This window comes from Phoca vitulina, unplaced genomic scaffold (genome assembly GCF_004348235.1).
Source record: "Phoca vitulina isolate PV1807 unplaced genomic scaffold, GSC_HSeal_1.0 scaffold27, whole genome shotgun sequence".
Taxonomy (NCBI): domain Eukaryota; kingdom Metazoa; phylum Chordata; class Mammalia; order Carnivora; family Phocidae; genus Phoca; species Phoca vitulina.
Genome location: NW_022589730.1, coordinates 8,640,440 through 8,666,726, shown reverse-complemented (window position 1 = coordinate 8,666,726; position 26,287 = coordinate 8,640,440). Strand labels below are relative to the sequence as shown.

The 26,287-nt window shown below is 36.4% G+C and overlaps 1 protein-coding gene across 1 annotated transcript in view; it reads left to right on the top strand.

Annotated features, from left to right (window-relative positions):
• The window catches only part of CCDC102B (coiled-coil domain containing 102B), a 199,955-nt gene extending 179,181 nt beyond the window's left edge, over positions 1 to 20,774 (top strand). Inside the window, exons 10-11 of the mRNA XM_032422576.1 lie at positions 10,679 to 10,726; positions 20,579 to 20,774. Of these exons, the coding sequence (XP_032278467.1) occupies positions 10,679 to 10,717 (39 nt within the window). The 3' untranslated portion in view covers positions 10,718 to 10,726; positions 20,579 to 20,774. The remainder of the gene's footprint in view (positions 1 to 10,678; positions 10,727 to 20,578) is intronic.
• The last annotated feature ends 5,513 nt before the right edge of the window (positions 20,775 to 26,287 follow it).

Sequence of the window (26,287 nt, the reverse complement as noted above, 5' to 3'; positions counted from 1 at the left end):
CCTACAGTATCTTAATGCACAATTCTGTTATTTCACTCAGTCTCTTTAATAGTGAATTAAAAGTGAGTTTGATAAGTTCATATTTTTATTTTTTTTTAAACTTTTAGCTAAAATGTTTTATTTTTTTTATTTTTTTATTATTATGTTATGTTAATCACCATACATTACATCATTAGTTTTTGATGTAGTGTTCATGATTCATTGTTTGCGTATAACACCCAGTGCTCCATGCAGAACGTGCCCTCTTTAATACCCATCACCAGGCGAACCCATCCCCCCACCCCCCTCCCCTCTAGAACCCTCAGTTTCTTTCTCAGAGTCCGTAGTCTTTCATGGTTCGTCTCCCCCTCTGATTTCCCCCCCTTCATTCTTCCCTTCCTGCTATCCTCTTTTTTTTTTTTTTAAACATATAATGTATTATTTGTTTCAGAGGTACAGGTCTGTGATTCAACAGTCTTACACAATTTTTAGTTATATAAGTAGTTCATACTCACATGAGCTCTAAAACCTAAATGTCCAGAAAAATTGATTTCCATATCACTTTTCCTTATTCTTTGGGATTCTAGGGATTAATTGCAATTGCAAGATTAAATTGCGTTAGAATTCCATGACTTGGCAGTGTAGATATCTAAAGTGAAATATTATAGTCAGTAATCATAATTTTTATTATATGTATTCAGAAACCAACCATAATAAAGTATTTGGTTCTGACATATACAACTGATAAATCTGTTTTTGTACAGACTTCTACTTGTGAAAGTACAGAATTATTTCAATTAGGAAACAAGTTTTGATCATCAAAATACCTGCTTGCATTTGACTCACTTGAACAGAACAAGCCTTCATATAACACTCTGTGTCCATCACTGTTGTAGAAGCTGAGTGATGTGAAGATTAATGAATCCTATCCCTGCCCAGCCTGGGCTTAAAGTCTGTGTAGGGGGATAAACACATAAATTACTATCAGTAGTTTATCATAATGATTGCTAATAAAATAGAATGGGAATACAGAGGAAGCAATTCATTCTGTTTCATCTTGATTCCTATCTAGTTACATCAAAATGTTACAATATAAAGTGTGTCAGTTAGGAAATATAAGGGTCGATTGGGAACTGTTTGGAACTGGCATATATGTCCGTTGGCATGTCCTGTCAGCGGGGCACAGGGTCCAGACCTGGGCTCTTTGGGACAAGTGCAGTTCTTCAGCTAAGAAATAAACAGAACTTGGAAACTGAAGATTCTGGAAGGTCTGACCAAAAAAGTGGGTGTGTTCATCAGTCAGAAAACTATTCCTTAAGTATATATTTCCTTGATGACCAGGAAGAGGTGTTGATGATTCTTATGCTCTTCATTATGAATTCAGACTCACTACCTGAACCAAAATAATTACTTATCATAGAGCAGCTGCAGGTCAGAATCCTTGGTGCCACAGAGATCCCCACCGGGATCAAGATTCAAATGTCCCCAAATGCCAAATGAACCAAGCTGCATATAAAACATGCCTAAGTCCAGAGAATACTGTGGATTTTATTATAACATGAAGTCAAATTGTAATTTTAACATTATTTTAATAAAAACTAATTTATATGTATATAAATTATGCATGTAAGTATCGTATAGGAGTATCATGTGTACATAGGTATGTAATTACCATATAGAAGCAGCATATATCTATGTGAATATAATTTCTATATATGAGTGACACTGGAAATAGGTGCTGACATGTGACAAAACAATAACCACTTAATTATCACTCTCTAAAAGAGGTGTAAAGTCTCTTATGTTATCTTTATATCTAATCACATTTAATAAGTGTCTGTGACGGGCACAAAATTGCCTGCTGTTCACAAAAATCTACAAATCAATAAATTGTGTTAATTTGTTGAATTTTAACATTCTCTGTTCAATGAATTTTTTTATAAATTCTTGCTTATACAAAAGGGGAAGATTTTCACCTATATATTTGAAATATACAGTGCTATATTTTGCATATATTTTTGCATTTTTTTGGCTTTAGTATTATAGGGAATAAATTTTTAAAGAAAGTATCTTTTCATTTTAAATGGCACTATTGGGGCACCTGGGTGGCTCAGTTGGTTAAGCATCTACCTTTGGCTCAGGTCATAATCTCGGGGTCCTGGGATGGAGCCCCACATCCGGCTGCCTGTGGAGTCTGCTTCTCCACTCGCACCTCCCCATCCCCGTGCACACACTCTCTCTCTCTCAAATAAATAAAATCTTTTAAAAGAATAAAATAAGTTGTACTGTTAATTTAAAGACAAAGATTCTCCTTAACACGAATGATCTCATCACATGAATCTCCATCTTGTGGTTGTTTTTATGTCCTATGTTGAAGCTACATGTGCATCAAATCTTTTACAATTAAAAAAACCGAGCAGTACACCTGAACTCTTAATGAATAGACTGGAAAATTACTAATCAGTATGAACATTTGAGAGGTGGGGCCATGCCTACGAGAGACACAGAGAGCAGGAAGTGTCAAGACAACTGGTGAATCATGTGATTAAGAAAAGAACATCTTCACCAGGGCTTGGGGAAAAGAAAAAGAAAAGGAAACTTTAAGGACTTGACGAATTCTAATCTCTTTCTGAGCTTTTGTTCCTTCCAGGAACTTTTAGGAGGACAGAGAGAAGAGGCGAGGAGAAGAGAGGAAAAGAGAAGAAAAATGAGGGACAAAGAAGGGAAAAGTGAAGTGTGTGCCCACTATAAAGTGAGAAGACATAACAAAATAACCACAATGGGAACAAACACATATAAGCTGATATTTATCAAAATATGTCCTGATTTTGCTGTAATGGAGAAAAGTAGAATTGTAATTCCCAACCATTTTCCTTAATACGATTCCTATCCTATAAATGCTGATTTACTTTATTTACTTTATTGAAGTGAGACAGATTTTTGTACGTGGAAAGCCTCAATTCTGCTGATATGCAGTATATGTATTCTCCATTCCAAATAATACTTCTTAAAGTGAAAAGTTACTGGAAAAAAGGGGTCAGTATTCTACTGGGTAAAGCCCCACGAACTAGTCAGCATGCCTCTCATGAAGTTTTTTGGAGGCTTGTTTTCTTAAATCATTCTGGCGACTGAATCCCTTCCTTCAGGTCACACTATGGGTCATTTTCAGAAAGTTAATGTGACAGAGTGGTAACTGATGTGTCTCAGGAAAATGATGAATTAATCTAAGAGTGGAAAGGCCATCAAAGTCAATTCCTAATGAATTGACTTTTCTGACAGTGTCCATTCCTTGAGTAGGAATGACATTATATTTATTTAGTTTAGTAACTTTACCCTCAGAAATATTTTCATTCAGAGGTTTCGCAGGCAAACCTATGGATTTGTTAACTTTTCCTCATTCACATTTCTCTTTCAAAATCTTCTTTGCTCATAAAATTATTGAATAATTTAAGAATAAAAATAATATCTATTCTTAAACTGTTATAAAATAGTAATAATTTAAATATAGAATAACATAATTTGATGTTATTAGATAGAGTCCTTTCATGTTTTTCTTTAACTGTTCTTACATAGCTTTGCTTCCTGAGCTATACTAGAAATTTTAATTTTTAATATGGTGATCAGTAAAACTGTGTTTTACGGTAGAGAATTTTGGATATATGGCAGTTTTTAACCCTTTCATATGTGGAATATATTTTGTGTATAGAAATGAAAATAATTCATTTTGAAGAATGCCTTCTTTGTAGCAAAACACTAAGCTACATGTGGGTGTCTTTTATGAATTGATAATTTAGTTATTTCATAAAACTTAGAAACGCATCCATGATTTTGTGTACATTTTAACAAAAGTCCATGGGATTGTATGGGTTGAGCAGAACAGTGTTCTTTTCCCCAAGAATTTCTGAAGTTACCAGAGATAGACTCTTAAGTACTGTTTATGAATGTCATAAGGAGGTATCTACTGAAAGTTCCTACTGGATTGAAATAAATCAATTTACTACACAATAGGGTGACATTTTCTCTAATATGACTGCCCTCACTCACCCTTAAATACACACATGCATGCTGCCCACAAACGCGCATACGCACGCATACAACAAATTGATTTTTTTTTTTTTTTTAGATTTTTTATTTATTTATTTGAGAGAGAGAGAATGAGAGAGAGCAAGCACATGAGAGGGGGGAGGGTCAGAGGGAGAAGCAGACTCCCTGCCGAGCAGGGAGCCTGATGCGGGACTCGATCCAGGGACTCCAGGATCATGACCTGAGCCGAAGGCAGTCGCTTAACCAACTGAGCCACCCAGGCGCCCAACAAATTGATTTTTATAAATAAACTCTAAAATAGGGGTTTTAATTTTTTTCTTTCTGTTTTGTGATTCTCCACTGGAGAATAGGTACACAAATAAGATTTTGTATATATGAAGCCTTGTTTCTAGGAATATATTATCACTGGGTGGGATTTCACTTTTTCTTATAAAACACAAATGTTGTCATAACTTATTATTTTTTAAAGATTTTACTTATTTGACACAGAGAGAGAGCACAAGCAGGGGGAGCAGCAGAGGGAGAGGAAGAGGCAGGCTCCCCACTGAGCAGGGAGCCCGATGCGGGGCTCGATCCCAGGACCCTGGGATCATGACCTGAGCCGAAGGCAGACGCTTAACTAACTGAGCCACCCAGGTGCCCCTGTCATAACTTATTAAATTAAAATTATGAATAGTAAATCCCAACCCCTACTACAGTGTTTGGCACACCTTCTTAAATGTGTATCAAATGAATAAATAAATTTATGTTCCATTTTCATTATTTAAATTTCATTGTATATTTTGATTTATCTTTGATTCTTTTACTTTCCTTTTATTCTATGTTAGAGGGCAATTAGGTCTATAAGGTTATTGGAGGCTTATAATATCTTTCAAAATCTCTTTCCTGTATACCAGATCAATGATATTTTATCTGATAGCCAATTAAAATCAAGATGCAAATTTTCAAACTTTAGGTCACTTATAGTTTGCAGATTTAGAACTTCATGAAATTTTATAATATAAATTGTGACATTTAGATATGAAATTATATCATTTTGTGTTTGATATATCTAGTGTACTATTAATAATCCACTATATTATTACAAAATGATTGGCAGTTCACATGCTGTTATCGGATTTATATTAGCTTGATTTAAAGCAATGATAAAAAATAATGTTTAGTTTCTTATTTAAAATGATGAAACACTATGGTTATAATACTTCTTTAAAACTAAAGCTAAAATTCAAATAAAAAATAAAACTATAAGATGATGGAAAAACCCATAGGTCTGGGACATTCACTCTTTTGTTTTTTCCTTTTTCTTAAAGTGAAATTACATTACATAAAACTAAACATTTTAAAATGAATAACCAAGTAGCATTTAGTACATTCGCGATGTTGTACAACTACCACCTCTAACTGATTCCAGAACATTTTCCTCATCCCTAAGGGAAACCCAGTAAGCATTATACAGCAGTTCCCCATCCCTCACTCCCCTGAACCTCCAGCAACCGCAAGTCTGCTCTCTCTCTCGATGGACTTACCTGTTCTGGATATTTCATATGAGCGGGATCATACACCTGTAATTTTCTGTGTCTGGCTTTTTTAACTTAAATATGGGGTGTTCAAGGTCTGTGTGTACATCCGTACTTCATTTTCCTTTAGGTTGCACAGTATTTAATTCTATGGGTATACAAAATTTGTTCATCCATTTATGTGCCAATGGACACTTCGGTTGTTTTCATCATTTGCTTTCAATTATTTTAGGTACATAACTAGGAGTAGAATTTCAGGGTCATATGGTAGTTCTATATTTAATGTTTGAAGGAACCAGTGAGGTTTTTTTTTTTTTTTCCCACAGTGGCGGAACCATGACATTCCTATCACAATGTATGAGAGTTCCTGGCTCTCCGTATCCTCAGAAACACTTGTTCTTTTTTGGTTTTGGTTTTGTCTTTTTAAAATTATATTCATCCTAGTGGGTGTGTAGTGTGGTATCTTATGGTGGTTTTGATGTGCATTTCCCTCATGACTGGTGATTTAAAAACCCTTCTCTGTGCCTTATATATCTTTTTTTGAGAAATGTCTATTCAAGCTCTTTACCCCTTTTTTTTTAAACATAAGGTTGTTTGCCTTTCTGTTGCTGAGTTGTAAGAATTATTTAGGTATTCTGGTTATTAAATCCTTTTCAGATACTTGATTTCCCAGCATTTTCTACCATTCTTTAGGTTGTCTTTTCACTTTCTTGGGAATGTCTTCTGATGTATGCAGTTTTAATTTTGATAAAATCCAGTATATCTATTTTTCTTTTGTTGCCTGTTCTTTTAAAGTTTCATTTCTAAGAGTCAATTGCTAAATCCAAGGTTGTGAAGATTTAACTCCTATGTTTTCTTCTAAGACTTTTATAGTTTAACCTGTTATATTTAAGTCATTGACCTATTTTGAGTTAATTTATACACCTGTGGTATAAGATAGAAATCCAGCTTCATTATTTTACATATGACTACCCAGTTGCTTCAGCACCATTTGTTGAAGAGACTATATTTCTCCAATTCAGTTGTCCTGGTACCTTTGTTGCAAATCATTAGTTTACAGATGTATGGGCTTATTTCTGGAGGCTCAGTTTCATTCCATTGGTCCACATGGTTACCATTATGCCAGTCCCACATTGTTTTGATTACTGTACCTTTGTGATAAATTTTGAAATCAAGAAATAAGACTCCTCCAACTTTCTTCTTCTTTTTCATTATCATTTTGGGTATTTGGAGCCAATTGAAATTCCATATGAATTTGAAGATCAGCTTTTCTATTTCTGTAAAAAAAAAAAAAATGCAATAGGGCTTTGGATAGGGACTCCATTGAATCTGTAGATGACTTTTGGGAATATTGAGAACTGCTGAATGTGTATGTCCCTCCAAAGTTCATATGTTGAAATCTTATTGCAAATGTGATGGTATTCGGAGGTGGTGCTTTGGGGAGCTGATTAGGTCTGACAGCAGAGCCCTCATGAATGGAATTAGTGGATTTACAAAAGAGACTCCAAAGAGCATCCATATTATTATTCAGTGAAAGTGGTAACTGCCAAATGTGTGATTCAACAAATCTATAACAGGAAAATGGGACCAGAGGTTAGAAAATGAAAGAATAAAATTCTTATCCTGGTTTGTGCTCAATATTTTGGCCGAATAATACTCTGTGCTTTAGTTTTCTCATTTTTAAGAAAAGAGTCTGGAATAAATAGCTGAGATTCTTCCAGTACCAAAATTCCATTATCCTTTTATGTTTTCCAAAAGTTATCTACTAGGTTTAAATAAAAGCACTAATTTGGGTTCATGAGGACAATGTAATATTTCTTTAGAATTTCAGTTTATTTTCACTAAAATGGCTGTTGGCTCCTGATACAGCTTTAGTGTACTCTTTCCACTTGCTGGATTTATTTCTTTTTAATTCATGCAGTTAAGTTTAATATGGTTGTTGACGTAATTGAGAGATTTTTCATTTCATATTTCTCTGCTACTGCCCATCACTTTCTGTTCCCTATCATTTTATTTTGCTTAATTTAATGGTATTTAAATCCCCACAGCATTTGGCAGGCTTTCTAATTCTCTCTAAATTCTAGGAAAACAGAAGAGGAAGCATCAATATTTCAGTAACCAGCAACAATCATCTCTTTGCTTTTTAACCAACTTTAATTTTCCATTACATAGTTCCTTGTGTGTGTGTGTGTGTGCATGTGTGAAGGTGGTTCTATTTTAGTGTAACATGAATCAAGAAAGAATAATTACAAATCACATTCATATTTCACATTCAGCTCCTTTTCTAGCATTCTGAAATCATGTTATTCCCTGCATGTTCAGCAGAATTCACATGGTAGAGAGAAGGAATTTAAAAATAGATTAGATGTTCTTATCTCCTGGAGCAGTGTTTCCTGAAGTGGATCATGGTCCTACTGTACCAAATGGGGTGCTTTCTGAAAATGAAAATTCTAAATTAATAGACATGTAACTTGGGAAGTAGGAAGGTATGTATTTTTTTAAAAATAGCTAGGTGTCCATTCACTGATGTATGGATAAGGAAAATGTGGTATATATGCACAGTGGAATATTACTCAACCATAAAAAGAATGAAATCTTGCCATTTGCAATGATATGGAAGGAGCTAGAAAGTATGATGCTAAGTGAAATAAATCAGTCACGGAAAGACAAATACCATATGATTTCACTCATATGTGGAATTTAAGAAATAAATGAGCAAAGGGGAAAGAAAAGATAGAGGCAAACCAAGAAACAGACTCTTAACTACAGAGAACAAACTGATAGTTACAAGAGAGGAGGTGGGGGGGGGGGGGTTGCTGTAGATGAAACAGGTGATGGGGATTAAGGAGGGCACTTGTGGTGATGAGCACCAGGTGTTGAGGGAAGTGTTGAATCGCCGTATTGTACACCTGAAACTAATATTACACTGTATGTCATCTAACTGTAACTTGAATAAAAATTTTAAAAAATTATATTCACAGCCAAAAAATAAGTAAAAATAAAATGTTGATAAATTTAGCCAAAATCTGCCCCCAAAAAAGTATCTAGATGATTTTTATGTCCACTAAAACTTGGAAAACCACAAGTCAACACACGGTGTTTTCAAAATGTATTATAATGCCCTTTGTAATAAGTGTAAATGACTTTAGGTTATTTCTGATTTGGCATTATTGAAGAATATGTGTGTGTGTGTGTGTGTGTGTGTGTGTGTAACTTTAGTGAATACGGTAAATATCTTTGTTAATGACAATTTCAAATTACTTTCAAGAATGTTTTATACACTTCATAGTTAATTTAGATAAACACTACAAATGAAATTTATTTTCCAATCTACTGCACTAATGCTTGAAAATCTGGTTCTCTGTGCTGGAGGCAAATTGGTGGCTGTTTTGGTGGCATGTCCTTGACAACGTGGGGAAAGAGCAGGGAAATGTGAGAGGTCTGCTGTGCCAAGGTGGAGCAGGTGTGGGGGACAGTAGCATATGGAGAAATCATTAGCTGGCTGAGTCTGTATTACAAGAATAATTTTACCTTAAGCCAGTTAAAATTAATTAGCCTACCTTAAGCCAGATAGAATTAATTCAGTTTCTCCCAAAGAAACTGTTTATTTGGCTCGATTTGGGTGGATGTAGCTGGAATGTTTTTTAGCCATATTAATGAGCGTTTCATAATTAGAACTATGTCCTTTGACTCTGTATACAAATATGAAAAAAGGAAAGAAAATTTGGATTTACAGAATTTTAAAGCCCAAATGTGTCCTTTTCTCCAGATAATCATCTGAGTTTTAATATTTTCTGGCCTTTATATTTGAATGAGTCACTGCTTATTAGCTTAACTTGTACCATATGAGGAATGCCTTTTTTCATTCTTTTTATTAGATTTGTCTTATCCACTTTTTGCTTATTAGCATGTAATCCATTTTAAGATAAAATTCATTTCAGTTTTTATTTTTAATGATTGTAAAGGAAATATCAGTTTTTTTAATCAAAACTAGATAAAAAGGTTTTCAGTTTTTTCTGTGATGAGGCAATATGAATTTTCAGATGGTGCTATTCATCCCATTACTTATCTCACATGTGTTTGTAATATATCATTTTCAAAAACAAGAATATTAAGACATAATTTTATAAAAGGTAAGGTATCTCATCTATTAAATGTAAAAAAATGTATTTTAAATCAGGTGACATCTACTCTTTCATTTGTTTATTGATTAATTCAACAAACATTTGCTGAACTCAAAGTTTGGTTGTAGGTATCCCAAAACAGATAAATAACAGAAAGGTATAGAATACAAGAAATCTGATGACTTAGGACTTGGGGGGCAAACTCCATGTTGGATGGACAGGAATGACCGCTGGTGGACCACCACAGAGTAGGCCTCACTAGAGAATGGGTTCCTCAGACAAGGTAGCAGGAAGAGACAGAGTTCCCTGACACTGTTTCATCCCTGTCCCCATGGTCACTCTACCTTAGCTACAAGATGGGGATAGAAGGTACCCTATGATGGACTTGCCAGCTCTGTAAGTTCTTGTTGCCACTCTCCCCCCACTGAGATCAGCTCCAAATTCAGACCTTGCTTGAGCACATTTCTTTTCCAGCATCTAAAGCATATCTGGAGGTCTAGATGTAAGAGATTCAAGAAAATGTAGGTGTTGAGCAATTCAAGAGGGAAAACTAGAAGAACTCTGGAATAGATGTTGAGATAGCCAATCTATATTTCAGACACTCAGTGTAGATAAGGGGATATAAGGGTGGCAAGACACACAACAGCTGTCCTCATAAAACCTACAGTCAAATCAAATCATCAGCAAAAGTCTACAATGGCGACTGTGTTAAATGCTGAAAATTAGTAGATTTATGTTATTGCTTCTTCCTGGGAAATGACAATTCAGAATGAGATCAGAAAGGAGAAAGGAAGTCATTACCTGGAGAGGCCTGGTATAAGAGCATTCCATACCAAGTAAGTGCAGGGGTTTATTTGTTTCAGGTGAAGTTTGGGGAAAACAAGTGAAATCTACCAATTGTCTGAGATCCTTCTATGTATGTGGGGTAGAGGAGAAAAATGGCTGTTGGGGAGAGATAACTTGGAAGAAAGCTGAGGTTCTGAGGCTCTAAAATCTGTGTCTACTACCTCGCAGATCCCTGGCTTGGTGATGGAGCTCCAAGGACTGATCTGAAGACTGCTGGTGAGCGAAGGGAGGAGGTGTGCTAGCAAAAGTCCACGTGCTGTGGAAGGGGTGGGGAAGGCACAAAAAAAGAAGTCATGGGATCTCCTAAATTGACTTTTAAGTACTCCCCTCAAAGGATCTGGTGGCTGTACTTAGTTTGTGTAGCTAAAGGAATTATCATGTTAGGACCTTTACTAGTTGCTTTATCCTTAGATCCTGTTGTTCATCTCTGTCCAAATTTTTTGCACTGAAATTAAAGTACCTTTCTATGTTGTTTTAGGGACTTTATCCCTCAATTCAGATTATTCTTGGTGTACGCTAATGATATAGCTTAGTTTCTTTAATGATTAAGCCTGTACCAAATTGTTATTTTGGAAGTTTTCTGTTAGCATCTGCAGCAAAATACTTGTTGATTACTTATTTATCTAAGAATGGCTACATTTTGCTCTGTACCCTTATCTCTTTTTATTCCAAACATTGTACACTCTAATCAGTGTTCACCTCACCATAGACATAGAGTTATTTTTATTGGGATACAATCTGAAAATAAATCTCATCTTCAAGTAGAATATGGACAGCATGACACTTATTATGTCAGAATATATCCCACCATTTTATTTGCCATATGCATACTATAGAATCCATATACATATATATAATATATTACATCTATACCTATTTTATATATATGTAATATATATAAAACATCCCCCCCATTACACACACAGACATGCAGAGCTACATATACATAAGAAAAGTATAACAATGTGGTAGGCCAAATATTGATAAATCCAAGATGATAAAGACAATTAATTAGGAAGTTCCTAAGGTTTTTTCTTAGGATAATGATCTGGTCATCTGAGATCAGAAGATATAAAATCTACACTTAAATATTTATTTTATGAAGGCAAAACATAAAAATAGATGTGTTTGGAGATTCAGCATCCATTTTGTCTTATTAGTGTGTGGCTGTTGTTTGGCAAACCCTAACATCTATTCACCTGGCTTCTACTTAACATGCGTTGTTTTTCCTCTACGATCAACTCCACCCCCAAATTTCAGGCCACATCCTTTGGTTAAGGTTAATATCACCTCTGCCTTCAGGTTGGGTAGATGATTCATGTTTCTCTAACCAAAACATTTAAGGTTTCCGGACACACATGCTATGGACAGGTAATCACATCAGAGACAATTAAATGCAGTGATGCTTAGGCTTCTTGAAGAGAGACACTTTCTTGCTGTTAAAATTAAACCTAAGGAAATAAAGATTTAGAGCTGTAAAAAGTATCATACTTTCACTGGGAGCTGCATGAGAGAGTTGAGGCATGGAGAGAGGGGCCTGACCAGGAGACATAATGAGCCTCTCTGGCTTAAGCCATAGCCTGGATTAAGGTACCCCTCAGAATTGTAAATAATGCTGCTATAAATATAGGGGTGCATGTATCCCTTTGAATTAGTGGGTTTATATTCTTTGGGTAAATACCCAGTAGTGAGATTACTGGATTGTATGGTAGTTCTATCTCTAACCTTTTGAGGGACCTCCATACTGTTTTCCACAGTGGCCACACCAGTTTGCATTCCCACCAGCAGTGCATGAGGGTTCCTTTTTCTCCACATCCTCGCCAACACCTGTTGTTTCTTGTGGTTTTGATTTTAGCCATTCTTACAGGTATGAGGTGATGTCTCATTGTGGTTTTGATTATTTACAATAGCCAAATTATGGAAGGAGCCAATTGATGGAAGGTCCATCAATTGATTGCATATATACACACACATAAGCCAAGAAACAGACTCTTAACTATAGAGAACGAACTGATGGTTACCAGAGGGGTGGTGGGTGGGGGGATGGATGAAATAGGTGATGGGGATTAAGGAGTGCACTTGTATTGAGCACTGAGTGTTGTATGGAATTTGTTGAATCACTATATTGTACACCTGAAACAAATATAACACTGTATGTTAACTATACTGGCATTAAAATAAAAACTTTATAATAAAAAAAAGATGCCCCTGGGATTTTCAGTTTTTTGTGTCAATGAATTTTCTCCTCTATTAAAGAAAATTTGAATTGTTTCCAATAAATTCCAATAAGTAAAAATGTGTTTTCCAATAAATCAAAACAGTTGCAATAATAATAGCAAATATATTCTTTTTAAAAGGCAATTTTCAAGGGAAAATATAGTTTAAATAAAAAATTTCTTTGTTTCAAGAAAGAACAGGGACTCGATCTCTGAGTTTGTTAATCATTATTAGGATAGGCACGTGGTATTTAGCTTTTAGCTAGCAAGAATCTATTATATATAAACATAAAAGGGGAATGGCATGAACGTATCTACATGCACAGGTGTGGTGAACAGCACATGTGGAATATGGATAGATGTTTTTTTTCACATCTGTGTTGGAGAAGACTATTCCCTAATGTATTTTGTAGAGTTATCTCCTATTTGAAGAGTTATATTCCCTGATATATTTTTATTACTTATAATGTCATAATTTTAAATAATTTCCCCAACTACTAGTTATCAACACTTAATATAAAGTGCTAATGAAACTAGGTTATTCAGTATATATATATATGAATATTTGGAAGGGATATACACTAGTAGAAGATGGATTGAAAAGTTTATTATATTGCCCACAGTCTTGTTAGCAGAAGTGCTAGTTCCTCTTATGGCAATACCTAAGAAAAATAAATATAGCTTTGTCATCTGTTTTTACCCATACTAAGCTGAAAAACATTGCTATCAGGTGTATTTCAGTAATTACTAAAAATTTGGAAATTCAGAAGCAGCATTGTGGTGTCTAGAAAAAGTATTCACCTTATTATAGTAGTGAGTATCTGGGATTTATGGAGAGTCAACATACGGAACTGTGTTCCCCTCAAAATTATTTTATTCTTCTAGAGACACACATTATGAAGTCAAACTCTTCTGCAAATTTAGTGCCAAAGGAAACTTCCTATTTAAGCCCTCGTTATGATTCTCTTAGTATTTGTGGATGTGAGGTGAGATCATTATACAGTTTATCCAATAAAAATGGTGTTGAGGTAAGTGTAGTTTATTCAGATCTATGGTTCCAAGATGTGTGAGAGATTGTAACTTCAGTGTTTGCTGTGGTGAACTTTGTATATATTCTTGCCTTCTTGTTTTATAACAGGTCTTAATTACCAAGATGCTATGGGTATTTCAGAAGTTGAGTTGAATTTTTTTAAAAAGATTTTATTTATTCGAGAGAGAAATAGCATGAGCTGGGGGGAGCAGCAGAGGGAGAGGGAGAAGCAGGCTCCCCTCTGAGCAGGGAGCCCGACGTGGGGCTCGATCCCAGGACCCCGAGATCATGACCTGAGCTGAAGACAGATGCTCAACTGACTGAGCCACCCAGGCGTCCCAAAAGTTTGGTTGAATTTTGGCAAGAATCTGAAGGATGCTATATCCTGTTTAACATTATTAAACATAAAAAAAGCCACCAGTTCCTCTTGTAGGTACTATGGAGAGTAAATCAAACAAACGAAACCTGTCCTCGTGGATATTACATTTTAGTGAGTAATAGAGATAATAATATGCAATATATAAGTATGTATTCTTTATGAGGAAGAACATCAATTTCATGGAGTAAGCAATAAGATTCCAAAGGAGACAACTAGAGCTCTCATAACAAATCATCACAGACCTGTTCCTGAAACATCAGAAGTTTATTCTCTCACAGTTATGTAGGCTAGAAAATCAAAATGAAGTTACCAACAGCACCTCTCTCCCTCCAAAGGGCTCCTGGGGAGAATCCTTGCCCGCCTCATCTAGCTTGGGGTGACTCCTATTATTCTTTGACTTGTGGCCCCCAATCTCTGCCTCCATCTTTGCCTGGCATTCTTCCCCATGTTTCTGTTTCTCAAATAGTCCTGACTTTTTCTTATAAGGGCATCAGTCATTGCATTTAGAACACATCTTAAATCCAGGATGATCTCATCTTGAAATCCTTAATTACATTTCTAAAGACTATTTCCAAGTAAGGTCACATTTATAGTTCCTGGAGTTAGGACTTAGACGTATCTTTTTAGGGACACAATTCAATACACTGAAATGATTAACAAACAGATCCATTTGCCAGTACTCCACATGTACTGCAAGTAGACAACAAAATTCAGTGGATCAGAGCAAGAGTGTTACAACACAGCAAAAGGCAGAAGTACCAGCATGGTTGGGCTAGTTCCCTTGTCTCCAAGTCCCACTGAGTGATGTATGGACCAGAGGTGGCTCCTCATGCTCTCAGCAGCATGAGGGCTGAGCCAGATGCCCTTTCCTAGAGATTGAATAGCAGTAAAGGAGTCATGTTGTGGTCACCTTGACCAACTTAGCTACCTACGTGACTAGCTACTTCAGAGTGCATTCCACAATGATGTGCAGGGATGTTCAGGGTCATAGTCAACTGCCTCTTTCAACAATTGACCCCTCAGTCCTATATATTCTTGGCCAAGTTTACATTTTTATAACTGTATGCTAATGATAGAATAATGGCCCCAAAGATGTCCACACTCTACCCCTGGAATTTCGGAATGTGTTGTTTTATATGGCAAAATAAAATTTGCAGGTGGAATTAAGACTGCTAATTAGCTAACATTAAATAGGGAGATTATCTTGGAATATCTCCATGGGGCCTATGTAATCACAGGGGTCCTTAAATGTGAAAAAGTAAGGCAAGAGAGTTCATCAGAGAGATGGAGAACATGAGGGACTTGAGCCACTATTGCCATCTTTGAAGATGGAGGAAGGGGCCATAAGCCGAGGGTATACAGGAGAGCAGGCCGAGGACTGCAGTCCGTGTCTGGAACCTGAGAAAGTCTCTTCAGTGACAACAACAAGGGAACAGGGAGCTCCATCCCACAACCTCAGGGAACTAACTTCTTCCAACACTCTCTGATTAAAGAAACAATTTTTTCCCCTAGAACGTAGAAAAAAACAATGCAGCTCTGTCAACACCTTGGCTTCAGCCAACTGAGACCCATGTCAGATTTCTGACCTCCAGAATTCTAAGATAGTATGTATGTTGTATAACCAGTGAATTTGTTGTAATTTCTTGCACAGCAATGGGGAACCACCACAATGCTACTGCTCTGCCACTTAGATTTGATACTCTAATAAAGGTTGAGACCAATTGCATTCAGTTTTCGCACGACACTTGATTAGTGCTGTTATCAATGGAATTCCAATCAGCAGGATGAGGCCAACCAGCACCGCTGACCTCAGCATGCACCTCAGATCTCCGCCTACTGAGTAAGCCCCGGAGCGGAGTGGTGGGCCTTATTTCAGATAACTGTTTAACCTTCTTTTCTCATGGCATGTTACACCCCAATAGTAGGATTAATCCAGACGTAGTGAGAAGTGTTGGCAACCCTATGTCTCCTTCTTGTCCAGCTAGGATGTAGCTTATCAGTTTTTCATTATAACCCATACAAGGGTTACTGATCTAGGGTTTGTGCTATCTCACTGTGGACATGGGCTACTCCAGTTTGGGATTTGCTGTTGAACTTGCTTTCGATTAGTATTACATTGGTTTGGTTAAGCCACGAGAACATTGTCACAAAATATTTGCAGCTTCGATAACCATGCATAGCAAAACTCGAAATCACTTGGAAGCTAGGAGAAGCATTTGGATTTGCATCAGTCCAATGAAAAAGGTTGTCCCACTCTCTGTATGTGTGAATGCATGAGGGTGGTCTGCATTTATGAGCAGTCGCTGGAGGCATAAAGCCTAGTCCACCTGGCTATACTCACATGGGCTTTTCTGTTCCCTGGAGGGCCTGAATGGGGAAGACAAACTCTACGGTGAGTCAGATGGCTAGCTGCAGCTCCTGCTTGACATAGGTGGACCAGGTGATTGTTTTACCAGGCTGCAGTGATGAATTTTAAAATAATATACAGAAATAATATACAGGAAACAGCTTCTACTAATTGAGCGCTAATTAAGATGTACCATGCCTGGTGTTGGGGATAGCACAAATGTGGTATCATATAAAATCCTCTGAGAGTGTTTTTTTTTTAATTATTTATTTATTTTGGAGAGAGAGGGAGAGAGTGTGAGTAGGGGAGGGGCAGAGAGAGAGAGGGAGAGAATCTCAAGCGGACTCCGCACTGAGCGTGGAGCCCAGTGCAGGGCTTGATTTCACGACCCTGCGATCATGACCAGAGCAGAAACCAAGAGTCAGGCACTTAACGACTGAGCCACCCAGGCCCCCCCAGCTGAGAGTATGTTATCATTCCCATCATACAGCTGAGAAATTTGAAATCCTGTGACGTTAAGGAACACAGCCTATAAGTAAGGGGGCCTGTATTCAAACCCAGGTTTGAAGTGAAAGAAAAGCAGTGACGAAAAAAGTTATTGGAATCATGTTGCCTTCCCATGAACCAGAAATTAAAAAGTTAGAAGCAACCTTGGTAACAAAATTGCATTAAGCTTGTTGTCTTTCTATCACCTGGAAAATAATATCACACATGAGTAGCCACTGACAGAGTACAGGGCATCGTGGGACTGGATTTGTCTGCATTTGCAAGAGATGGGTTCATGATAATGAATATATGGAACCCAGGGGAATGCTTTTAATCTACTAACTATGACAAGGTATCTCTGGCTATCATCAGCAAAACTTGCTGTTTGTCCCAGAGCTACCTTCACAAAATGCTTGTTTTGTTCCATGTTTACTGCTATAAGTAGCATCATTACCAACTGAGAAACCCTCCTAGGATTGACATAATTGAGCTGCCTATTTTACTAAAATTAGTCTTCTAACTTCTGGTCCGGTGTCTGCTTCTGTGCCGCCTCTTTTCGTCCTTCCCTTTAACACTTATCAAATCATCCTTTTTTTTTTAAATTTTATTATGTTATGTTAATCACCATACATTACATCATTAGTTTTTGATGTAGTGTTCCATGATTCATTGTTTGTGCATAACACCCAGTGCTCCATGCAGAACGTGCTCTCTTTAATACCCATCACCAGGCTAACCCATCCTCCCACCCCCCTCCCCTTAGAACCCTCAGTTTGTTTCTCAGAGTCCATAGTCTCTCATGGTTCGTCTCCCCCTCCGATTTCTCCCCCTTCATTTTTCCCTTCTTGCTATCTTCTTCTTTATTTTAACATATAATTTATTATTTATTTCAGAGGTACAGGTCTGTGATTCAAAAGTCTTACACAATTCACAGTGGTCACCATAGCACATACCCTCCCCAGTGTCTATCACCCAGCCACCCCATCCCTCCCACTCCCCACCACTCCAGCAACCCTCAGTTTGTTTCCTGAGATCAAGAATTCCTCATATGAGGAATTCAAATCATCTTTCTATTTCTATTGACTTGTTCCTCAGTGTTTCCTCGTACATCCAGATCTGGTTGGAGATATCAACTAAAGTGCAACATCAAAACATAATGGATGTACAGCTTCTCAAATAGGAAAGAAAATTTCCATGTGAGAGGAAGCAGGTAGATCAGCTGACTCTTACCTACCTGCCCCCACCCCCCCACTATTGTTCTCCTGCCTTAAGTCCCTCTGCCATCCACATACTAGCCCATGCTAGTCCTCAGTTTAAGGCTCTGGTCAAGTACTGAAGAAATAAATTATTCTCTTGATCACACTTAACTTAGATGGGTTATATTACCATCTCACTTATGCCAATGTTTCTTTAGTTTTAGTGAGTTGCCAGAAGCACCCAGAAGGCTTGTTAAAGCATAGATTACCAGTCCCCACCCCCAGATTTACTGATTGGGTATTTCTGTGATGAGGCCTAATTATTGCATTTCAAACAAGTTCCCAGGTGATCCTGATGCTGCTGGTCTGGTGATCACATGTTAGAAACTACCACTATATGCTAAGGTACTCAGAAGAGAAGCATGGAAAAATCAGGAACAACTGATGCTCCCCATAATGGCAATTCTCTGATCCTGCTGTGGGCAAGCATTCTATTAAGTTCCCCCATCCTAGTTGTTCCTACAGCCTCTGAGAGAATTATGTCACCGCTTTGGTTCTTGACTCTAGCTTCATATTAAAATTGCTTGAAGAAAAATAAATTAAAAATAAATAAGATTACTTGGAGAGTTTATTAAGAAATATTCAAAGAGATGCTCAACATCACTCATCATCAGGGAAATGCAAATCAAAACCACAATGAGGTATCACCTCACACCTGTCAGAATGGCTAAAATCAAAACCACAAGAAACAACAAGTGTTGGTGAGGATGTGGAGAAGGAACACTCGTGCCTGTTGGTGGGAATGAACTCGTGCAGCCAATGTGGAAAACAGTATGGAGATTCTTCAAAAAATTAAAAATAGGATTATCCATCAATTCCACTACTGGGTATTTACCCAAAGAAAATGAAAACACTAATTTGAAAAGATGTATACACCCCTGTGTTTATTGCGGCATTATTTATAATAGCCAAATTATGGAAGCAGCCCAAGTGTCCATCGATAGATGAATGGATAAAGATGTGGTATATATACATATATACAATAGAATATTATTCAGTCAAAAAAGAATGAAATCTTGCCATTTGCAACAACATGGATGGATCGAGAGAATGTAATGCTAAGTGAAATAAGCCATCAGAGAAAGACAAATACCGTATGATTTCACTCATATGTGGAATTTAAGAAGCAAAACAAACGAACAGAGAAAATGAGACAAACCAAGAAAAAGACCCTTAACTGTAGAGAACACACGTGGTTACCAGAGGGGAGGCGGGTGGGGGGATGGGTGAAATAGGTGATGGGGATGAAGAGTACACTTATGACGAGCACTGACTAATGTATAGAATTGTTGAATCACTATATTGCACACCTGACACTAATATAACACTGTATATTAATTATACAGGAATAAAAAGAAAAAGGAGATACTCAGACACCATTAAATCATCTGGCCTGTTGCAGTGCTATATTTTTTAACTCACCCCCACCTGAAACGCTTCTCATGTGCAGCCAGGGTGTGGTAATGCTGCAAGAACAAAAGGGGGCCAAGTCTACAGGCACCCAGCACTTTACTAGCCCCCTCCCAACACAATGGCTCGAAAACCCAAGGTTTCCCAAGTCGAGGCTCATTTCATTGGTTTGTACATTCTCTACCTAGAGATGCTGTTTCCCTAAATGATGACACAGTGAATGACTTCAGAATGAGACCCTGCCCCTCTGCTCTCTGCTTAGCTATTCTGGAAAGATGGAACCCTACATTATGTCAGAAGTTCAGAAACAGGGGCACCTGGGTGGCTCAGTCATTAAGCATCTGCCTTCGGCTCAGGTCATGATCCCAGGGTCCTGGGATCGAGCTCCGCATCGGGCTCCCTGCTCCTCGGGAAACCTGCTTCTCCCTCTCCCACTCCCCCCTGCTTGTGTTCCCTCTCTCGCTGTGTCTCTCTCTGTCAAATGAATAAATAAAATCTTTAAAAAAAAAAAAGTTTAGAAATAGTGGCAGTAAAACCAGTGAATCACCCCAGCACTCATTAGTAAATGTTCATTGTGCACACAGCAGAAATAGCATTCGTGAGCCAGGGGCACTCAAACCAAACATGGACTGAGGCTCAGAGGTATATTTTTGTAAAGCAGCTTCTATAGGGAGGAGGTAGCGACTGATTATTCTTCACAGTGATTAGTTATAATATTAGAGTTTTCTTAAGTGATTGGGAATTGGTTAGTGGTTATCTCATCAATTTTGGGAAACAGCTTAGGTTTTGCTTATGAGGCATAGGCAAGAGATGAGTTAGTCTTGCAAAATAAGCTAAATTAAGCTTTGTATTTGAGACTAACCTGGTTTTGTAAGCTGTGGGAATTTTCAAGGCTAGCCTCCAGTTGTTTTTGATTTTAACAATTACAATGTCCCACCCACCAGGATCCGCAGAAGTAATATTGGAAGCGATGTGCAGGTGGTAGCTTAAAGGAACGGATGAAGCAGTTCTCCATTTTCCTCCTCCCTCCAGCCCTCTTTTAAGGTGAGCTTCCTCTCGCTGCTTTTCTCTCGTTCGAATTCCTTTTCCCACCTCGTCACATCCTCCACTGAGGGATGGGAACATCAACACATCAGGAGCAGGTAAGCCATCTCCTCATTTCAGTGTTTATTCCTGAGGTTTCTGACCACGAACCCTGCTCCATTTTATAATGGTAATGACATTTCTCTATTCTTGGTTCATGAGCACTCACTATGCTTCTGTACTGTTCCAGGGCTCTAACATCAAAGATTTCATCTTGTATTTCTATGTATATTTGGTTACTAATTCAGATGAGTATCACTGATTTTTAAAAAGTGGAAGGAAGCTATCACTCTGAGCCAGTGTATGTTTGGAAGATAGAACAGTAGTCCGTAAACATACCTACCAATTATTATTCCCCTACCACGAAGCCCCCTAGTGAACAGTTATATCGGGGAGCACATTATAGTGGATATGTGTCTTTCTAATAATTCACTTTTTGGTAGTGTATTATCTATACAAAAGCTATGAGACCGGGTGCATAAAATACCAACCTCTTACTTTTTATAAACCATTTAAGACGAAATATTCTGATATTACATTTATAAATTAATTGTAGTTTCCTCTGATGGGAATAAAAATTTAGCAAAATGTTGTTAAAACTCGATAAAAAAAAATCAGGATGAAAAGAAAGCCAAGATTGATGTATCATGGCTTTTGCTAACATTTGGTAAGAAAGGTAATGCACAAACACTTCATGATCTTTTCTTGAATATCAGATAGTATAATAATGGCTATAACAATATAGATTATCTTTTAAATCTGTAAGAACTATGAAATTTTCAAAATGTAACCTGGGAAGGGAAACTAAGAGAAAATGTAAACATATATTTTTTTAATTTTTAAACTGTTTAATCAAATATGGCACCAATATTTACAATTTTATGTTAATCAGAACTTCTGGCTTTTAAAACATCTATTTCTTTAGACTAGCAATGATGAATCAGATTATGAGATCAAATACCCATAATTATTTATAAAACATGCATTAAGGCAAGATAGATTTGAAATTTTCTATTATAATTATTTCTTTGACTTGCTCTTGTTTTCTAGTAATATAAATAAAGCAGTATAATTTTATTTTATTTATTTTTTTTTTAAAGCAGTATAATTTTAAAGGAGATGAAAGCTAGAAAGAATATAATTCTTTTAGAACAACTCCAAGACATAATTGTTCAATTGATTTAAAGTTAGTAATTGTTATTTCACATACATGAAGTCATGAATACCAAAGGTATTATTAAAATATTTCCATAATGATTAGGATTGTCATAATTTCCATAAATGGCCATTATTAAACTTCATTATGAAGTGAATAATTTTGCATCACTGCCTTTCTAAGAAGCAGTTCTCTTTTGAGTTGATTTTCCTTACAAGGTTTACTCAAGTTTAATTTGTGTTCATTACTTTTCTTTATGGAGTGGTATTTATTAATTAAAGTGCAGCATGGTCAATTCTTTCTAAATTTAAAATTACAAATCAGTACCTTAAGCAAAATTTGAAAAATCAAGTATAAATGAATCAGGACAATATTAAATTTTAGCTTGTTCTTTAAACTTTTCACATGTCAAACAATAATCTCCTGCCAATGGCTTATACAAAGCTCTGTAGATGAAGGAGTCAAAGGTTAGAGTTTATATGAAACTTCAATTTTTTGTACTACCTGGAAATATTTGAGCCTAAGATAAACGAAGTCAGCATCTGCAATGGATAATAGTATGGTGCAGAAAAAAAAAAGTATGGACTACAGAGTCAGGCATATATTGGTTCCAGAATCTGGATAAGATTTTTTAAACCTCATCAAGTCCCAGATTCCCGATTAAAAGTCCTTCTAGAAATATTGAGAGCATTAGCTATGATCATTTATATAACAAATTAATGTGTTATGCCTGATAGTTGTTCCATTCTATTTAAGCATTTACTTATTTATTCAACAAATATCTGTGAACACCTACAGTGCAAGAGCACTCTGGTAGGCACCAAAGATACCGTGTTAGTAAGAAAGACAGTCTCTGCCTAATGGAGTTTAGATGCTTATGCTCAATAGTTTTTACCTCCCCTGTTTCCTGTCTTCATACAACCAGTCTATTTTATCCTGTTCCTGAGAACACATTGAGTAGCAATTTCCCTGCCTGAGAAGTGACCTAATAGTTCTCAGAAATGACATTGATAACAAGAGATGTGTAGTTCTATATCTCAATTACACATGATTTAACATCAGTAGTTAATACAATTAATCCATCAGTTAACCAGATTTTTTTGAAAGTGAAATGATAGTAAGTATGTCCTCTGCCTCTGGGGATACAATAGTGACAAAGACGAAAAATGCCCTAATGGTTTGTAAAATCCTGCTGGAGAAGGGGGGCCAGATTGTAATGGAATAAGAGTTAGAGTGGAAGGTGAAGAAATGAAAGAAACTATCATAGATTACTATTTTGAGATATTTGATTGTGAAATTTAAAAAACAAATAGAATAAGAGTTACATTGGCTAGTGAAGTTTTTGTTTTGTTTTGTTTTTAGAAATCAGCCTTTTTTAATGCAGATGAGTTTTCAGGTTTTCTGAATAGATGGCTGAATTGGCTACAATAGGATGAGTCATCTCTTCTATTGGAGTAAGATGGGAGGAGGGCCAAATGTGTGCTGGAGCAGGAATCTCTTTCTGTCAAGAGTAAGACTGATGTTTTTCTGGTTAGGTGGATTTTGGATAGAGAGGAACTATGGACTATTGTAGGGCAAGAAAGTGAAATGGTGCGTGTTGGTATTTAAACTCAATAGTAAGAGAAGTGGCAGAGATTTTCAGGTGATGGGCTGGAGGTCATGATGGGCTGGAGGTCATGATGAACTGGCAGAACAGGTGTATGTGTAGATAGGCGATTGGAGCAATGAAGCAAATCAGCTGGAAGATTAGGAATTTGTGCTCAATGAGTTATTTAGGTTTAATCAAATCTATTTTGAATCATCACAACCAAAGATTAGTAGTTAAAGGTTATATATGTTCCATACCTATAAAGGACATGAAAGACATTGAAAATTCATTGTCACTTTTGTGGGATTAGAGCAGAAATCTAATAATTTGAGTAGAAGATGTGACCTAACAGAGGCCGTTTCTCTCAAATTCTGCACAGCAGGGGCGTCAAAGCTAGTAAAGCCTTAATTTCACCCTTCAGTGTCTCATAAAACTACAATTTTGACCAAATGGATGAAAAGGCTGTGTAAAGAGTTTTCTACCTGAAATGGAACAATTTCATCCTTCTGCTGAGTTTTCCACTTTACAAAAGCATCAGTTTTCCAACAGACTGCCTTTGCATTGGTTTTACTGAGGAAAGAAAGTGGCTTTTATTGAAGTCCCTGCTGGTGGGCTGGCCAAAGCTTCAGTTTTCCTCTGAGGAAGAAGCACCAGGGGGCCTGAGCTTGTTAAGCATTAAAAACAGAGTTGGGGCGCCTGGGTGGCTCAGTCGTTAAGCGTCTGCCTTCGGCTCAGGTCATGATCCCGGGGTCCTGGGATCGAGTCCCGAATCGGGCTCCCTGCTCAGCGGGAAGCCTGCTTCTCCCTCTCCCACTCCCCCTGCTTGTGTTCCTGCTCTCGCTATCTCTCTCTCTGTAAAATAAATAAAAAAATCTTTAAAAAAAATAAATAAATAAAAACAGAGTTGGTATTTCAACGTTAAATTCTACTTTCCATCTTGCTTAGATATTGCTAGAAGTGAATGGGTTTATTTCAGTGACTTAATTTGATTTAAAATTTCAGAGAATGAATTTCTGATAATTTGATAAAATTATTTGGGGTCCTACCTTTGTTAGACCAAGTACAAGTAGAGCATATGGGACATAATGTGGCTACTAAAAGTGAACAAATTGTGTCACATACCTAAAATCACCATATCTACCCTATGTTTAATATTTTTATGATAAAATTTATTACTCTAATTACCATACAACCCTACAAATCAAAACAGTAATTGTGTTGCTTTCTAGACATGACGTTTTTTGTTTGGGTTTGTATTTTTCGTGTTGTTCTTCTTTCATTTCTCCTCTAACATCCCAAGTTTTCTAGGATGAATTTGATAATCACACAGACCTTGCTGGAAAGATCTACAAGCAAAGATAGGGCAATGCAATCTATAAAGGACCCAGATACTTTAACATCTATGTGACCTATAAGTATGCAAGATGCATATAGATATTTTTATAGGCTATTCTTTATTACAGATGTTCTCAGGATACTAGTAAAACCAAATCTCACTTATTCTCCTTACAGTTTAATATACAATAAATTATTAACAGTAGATAACACAAAGAAAATAATTCAGTGAATGGCATGAAAATAATTCAGTGATGTGGTCCTGCAGATTGGACACCTGAAACAGGGCACAATAAGGTTGAAATTAAAGATGTGCTGAGTTCTTCATGTCATGGGTTCTGGTCTGCTCTGCATCTACTGGGGAATAACTTTTTAAACCAATAGGAAGGCAGCGTGTGAGCTACCTGCCAAAACTGGCAAATCTTACAAATGTAAGGGTCAAAAGTGTAAGCCCTGATGGAGGGATTTTCTTTGCAAATTGCCAGAATGTAAGTTTTGGATGGTCACCTTAATTTTCTCCATCTCACAAATGGCTCTTTGGTTAAATTTAGGAACATTATATTAGTAAAGTCTGGTTAAAAAGCAAATCTTAATAAAGTACAATGTCAAGCAATCTATAGAAAACACAATATCACAATAGCAACTATATACACACATTAGACACACATTTTTTCCCCAATGAACAAGTGATTTATTTGAAAAGCTTATTTAAAATGCTAGAGAATTCTTCAATTATACTGATTTTTACTTTATACCACATCTTTTATTTAAAGGCATGATCAATACATTTAGGGTTTTGTTTTGTTTTACATTTCAATAATCCAGCCACCTTAAAATTTAAAGTAGGTTTTACAATTTGTTATCCATTTTCTTAGACATAATGTAAATTTTGGTACAGATTTTTCTTGTGCTTATTTTAGCCACCACTTTTGTATACTCAAGAAATCAAAGAATCACTAGTCCCTTAAGTGAGACATACTATTAAGCTGAATATTTTTCACACTCAGAAGCCATAATGGATGAATTGGGAAATCTGCCACCCTTCTCTTCCAATTAAAAAAACACCATAAATTATCATTAGTTGATAGAATTTCAGCTGAACTTTCAGGTGTCTACATATTTGAAAAAGTAAAACAATTGGAGGAAAACATTAATAACAAAAATTTAATTGTCAAAAGTAATTATGTAATATTTCATTACATAATTAAATATATCAGAGGATAATTTGTATTCAGGCAGCATTCGTTGTGCTTATATCATACAGCTTAATTTAAACTGTTTAAAATGTTATTTTGCATTTATATAATCTACATAAAGTTTTTAATTCCAAAACCAAAATGTGAAATTGAAGGATTCTAAATTAATCTCATTTTGATAGGCTTCTGTATTTTTTTCCTGTGGAAACTCAAAGGGAATTATTCAGACTGCAGAATGTTCTCACTACTACCTTTTATATGATGTGTATAAAGTAAGGTATAAAGTAGTCTTTGC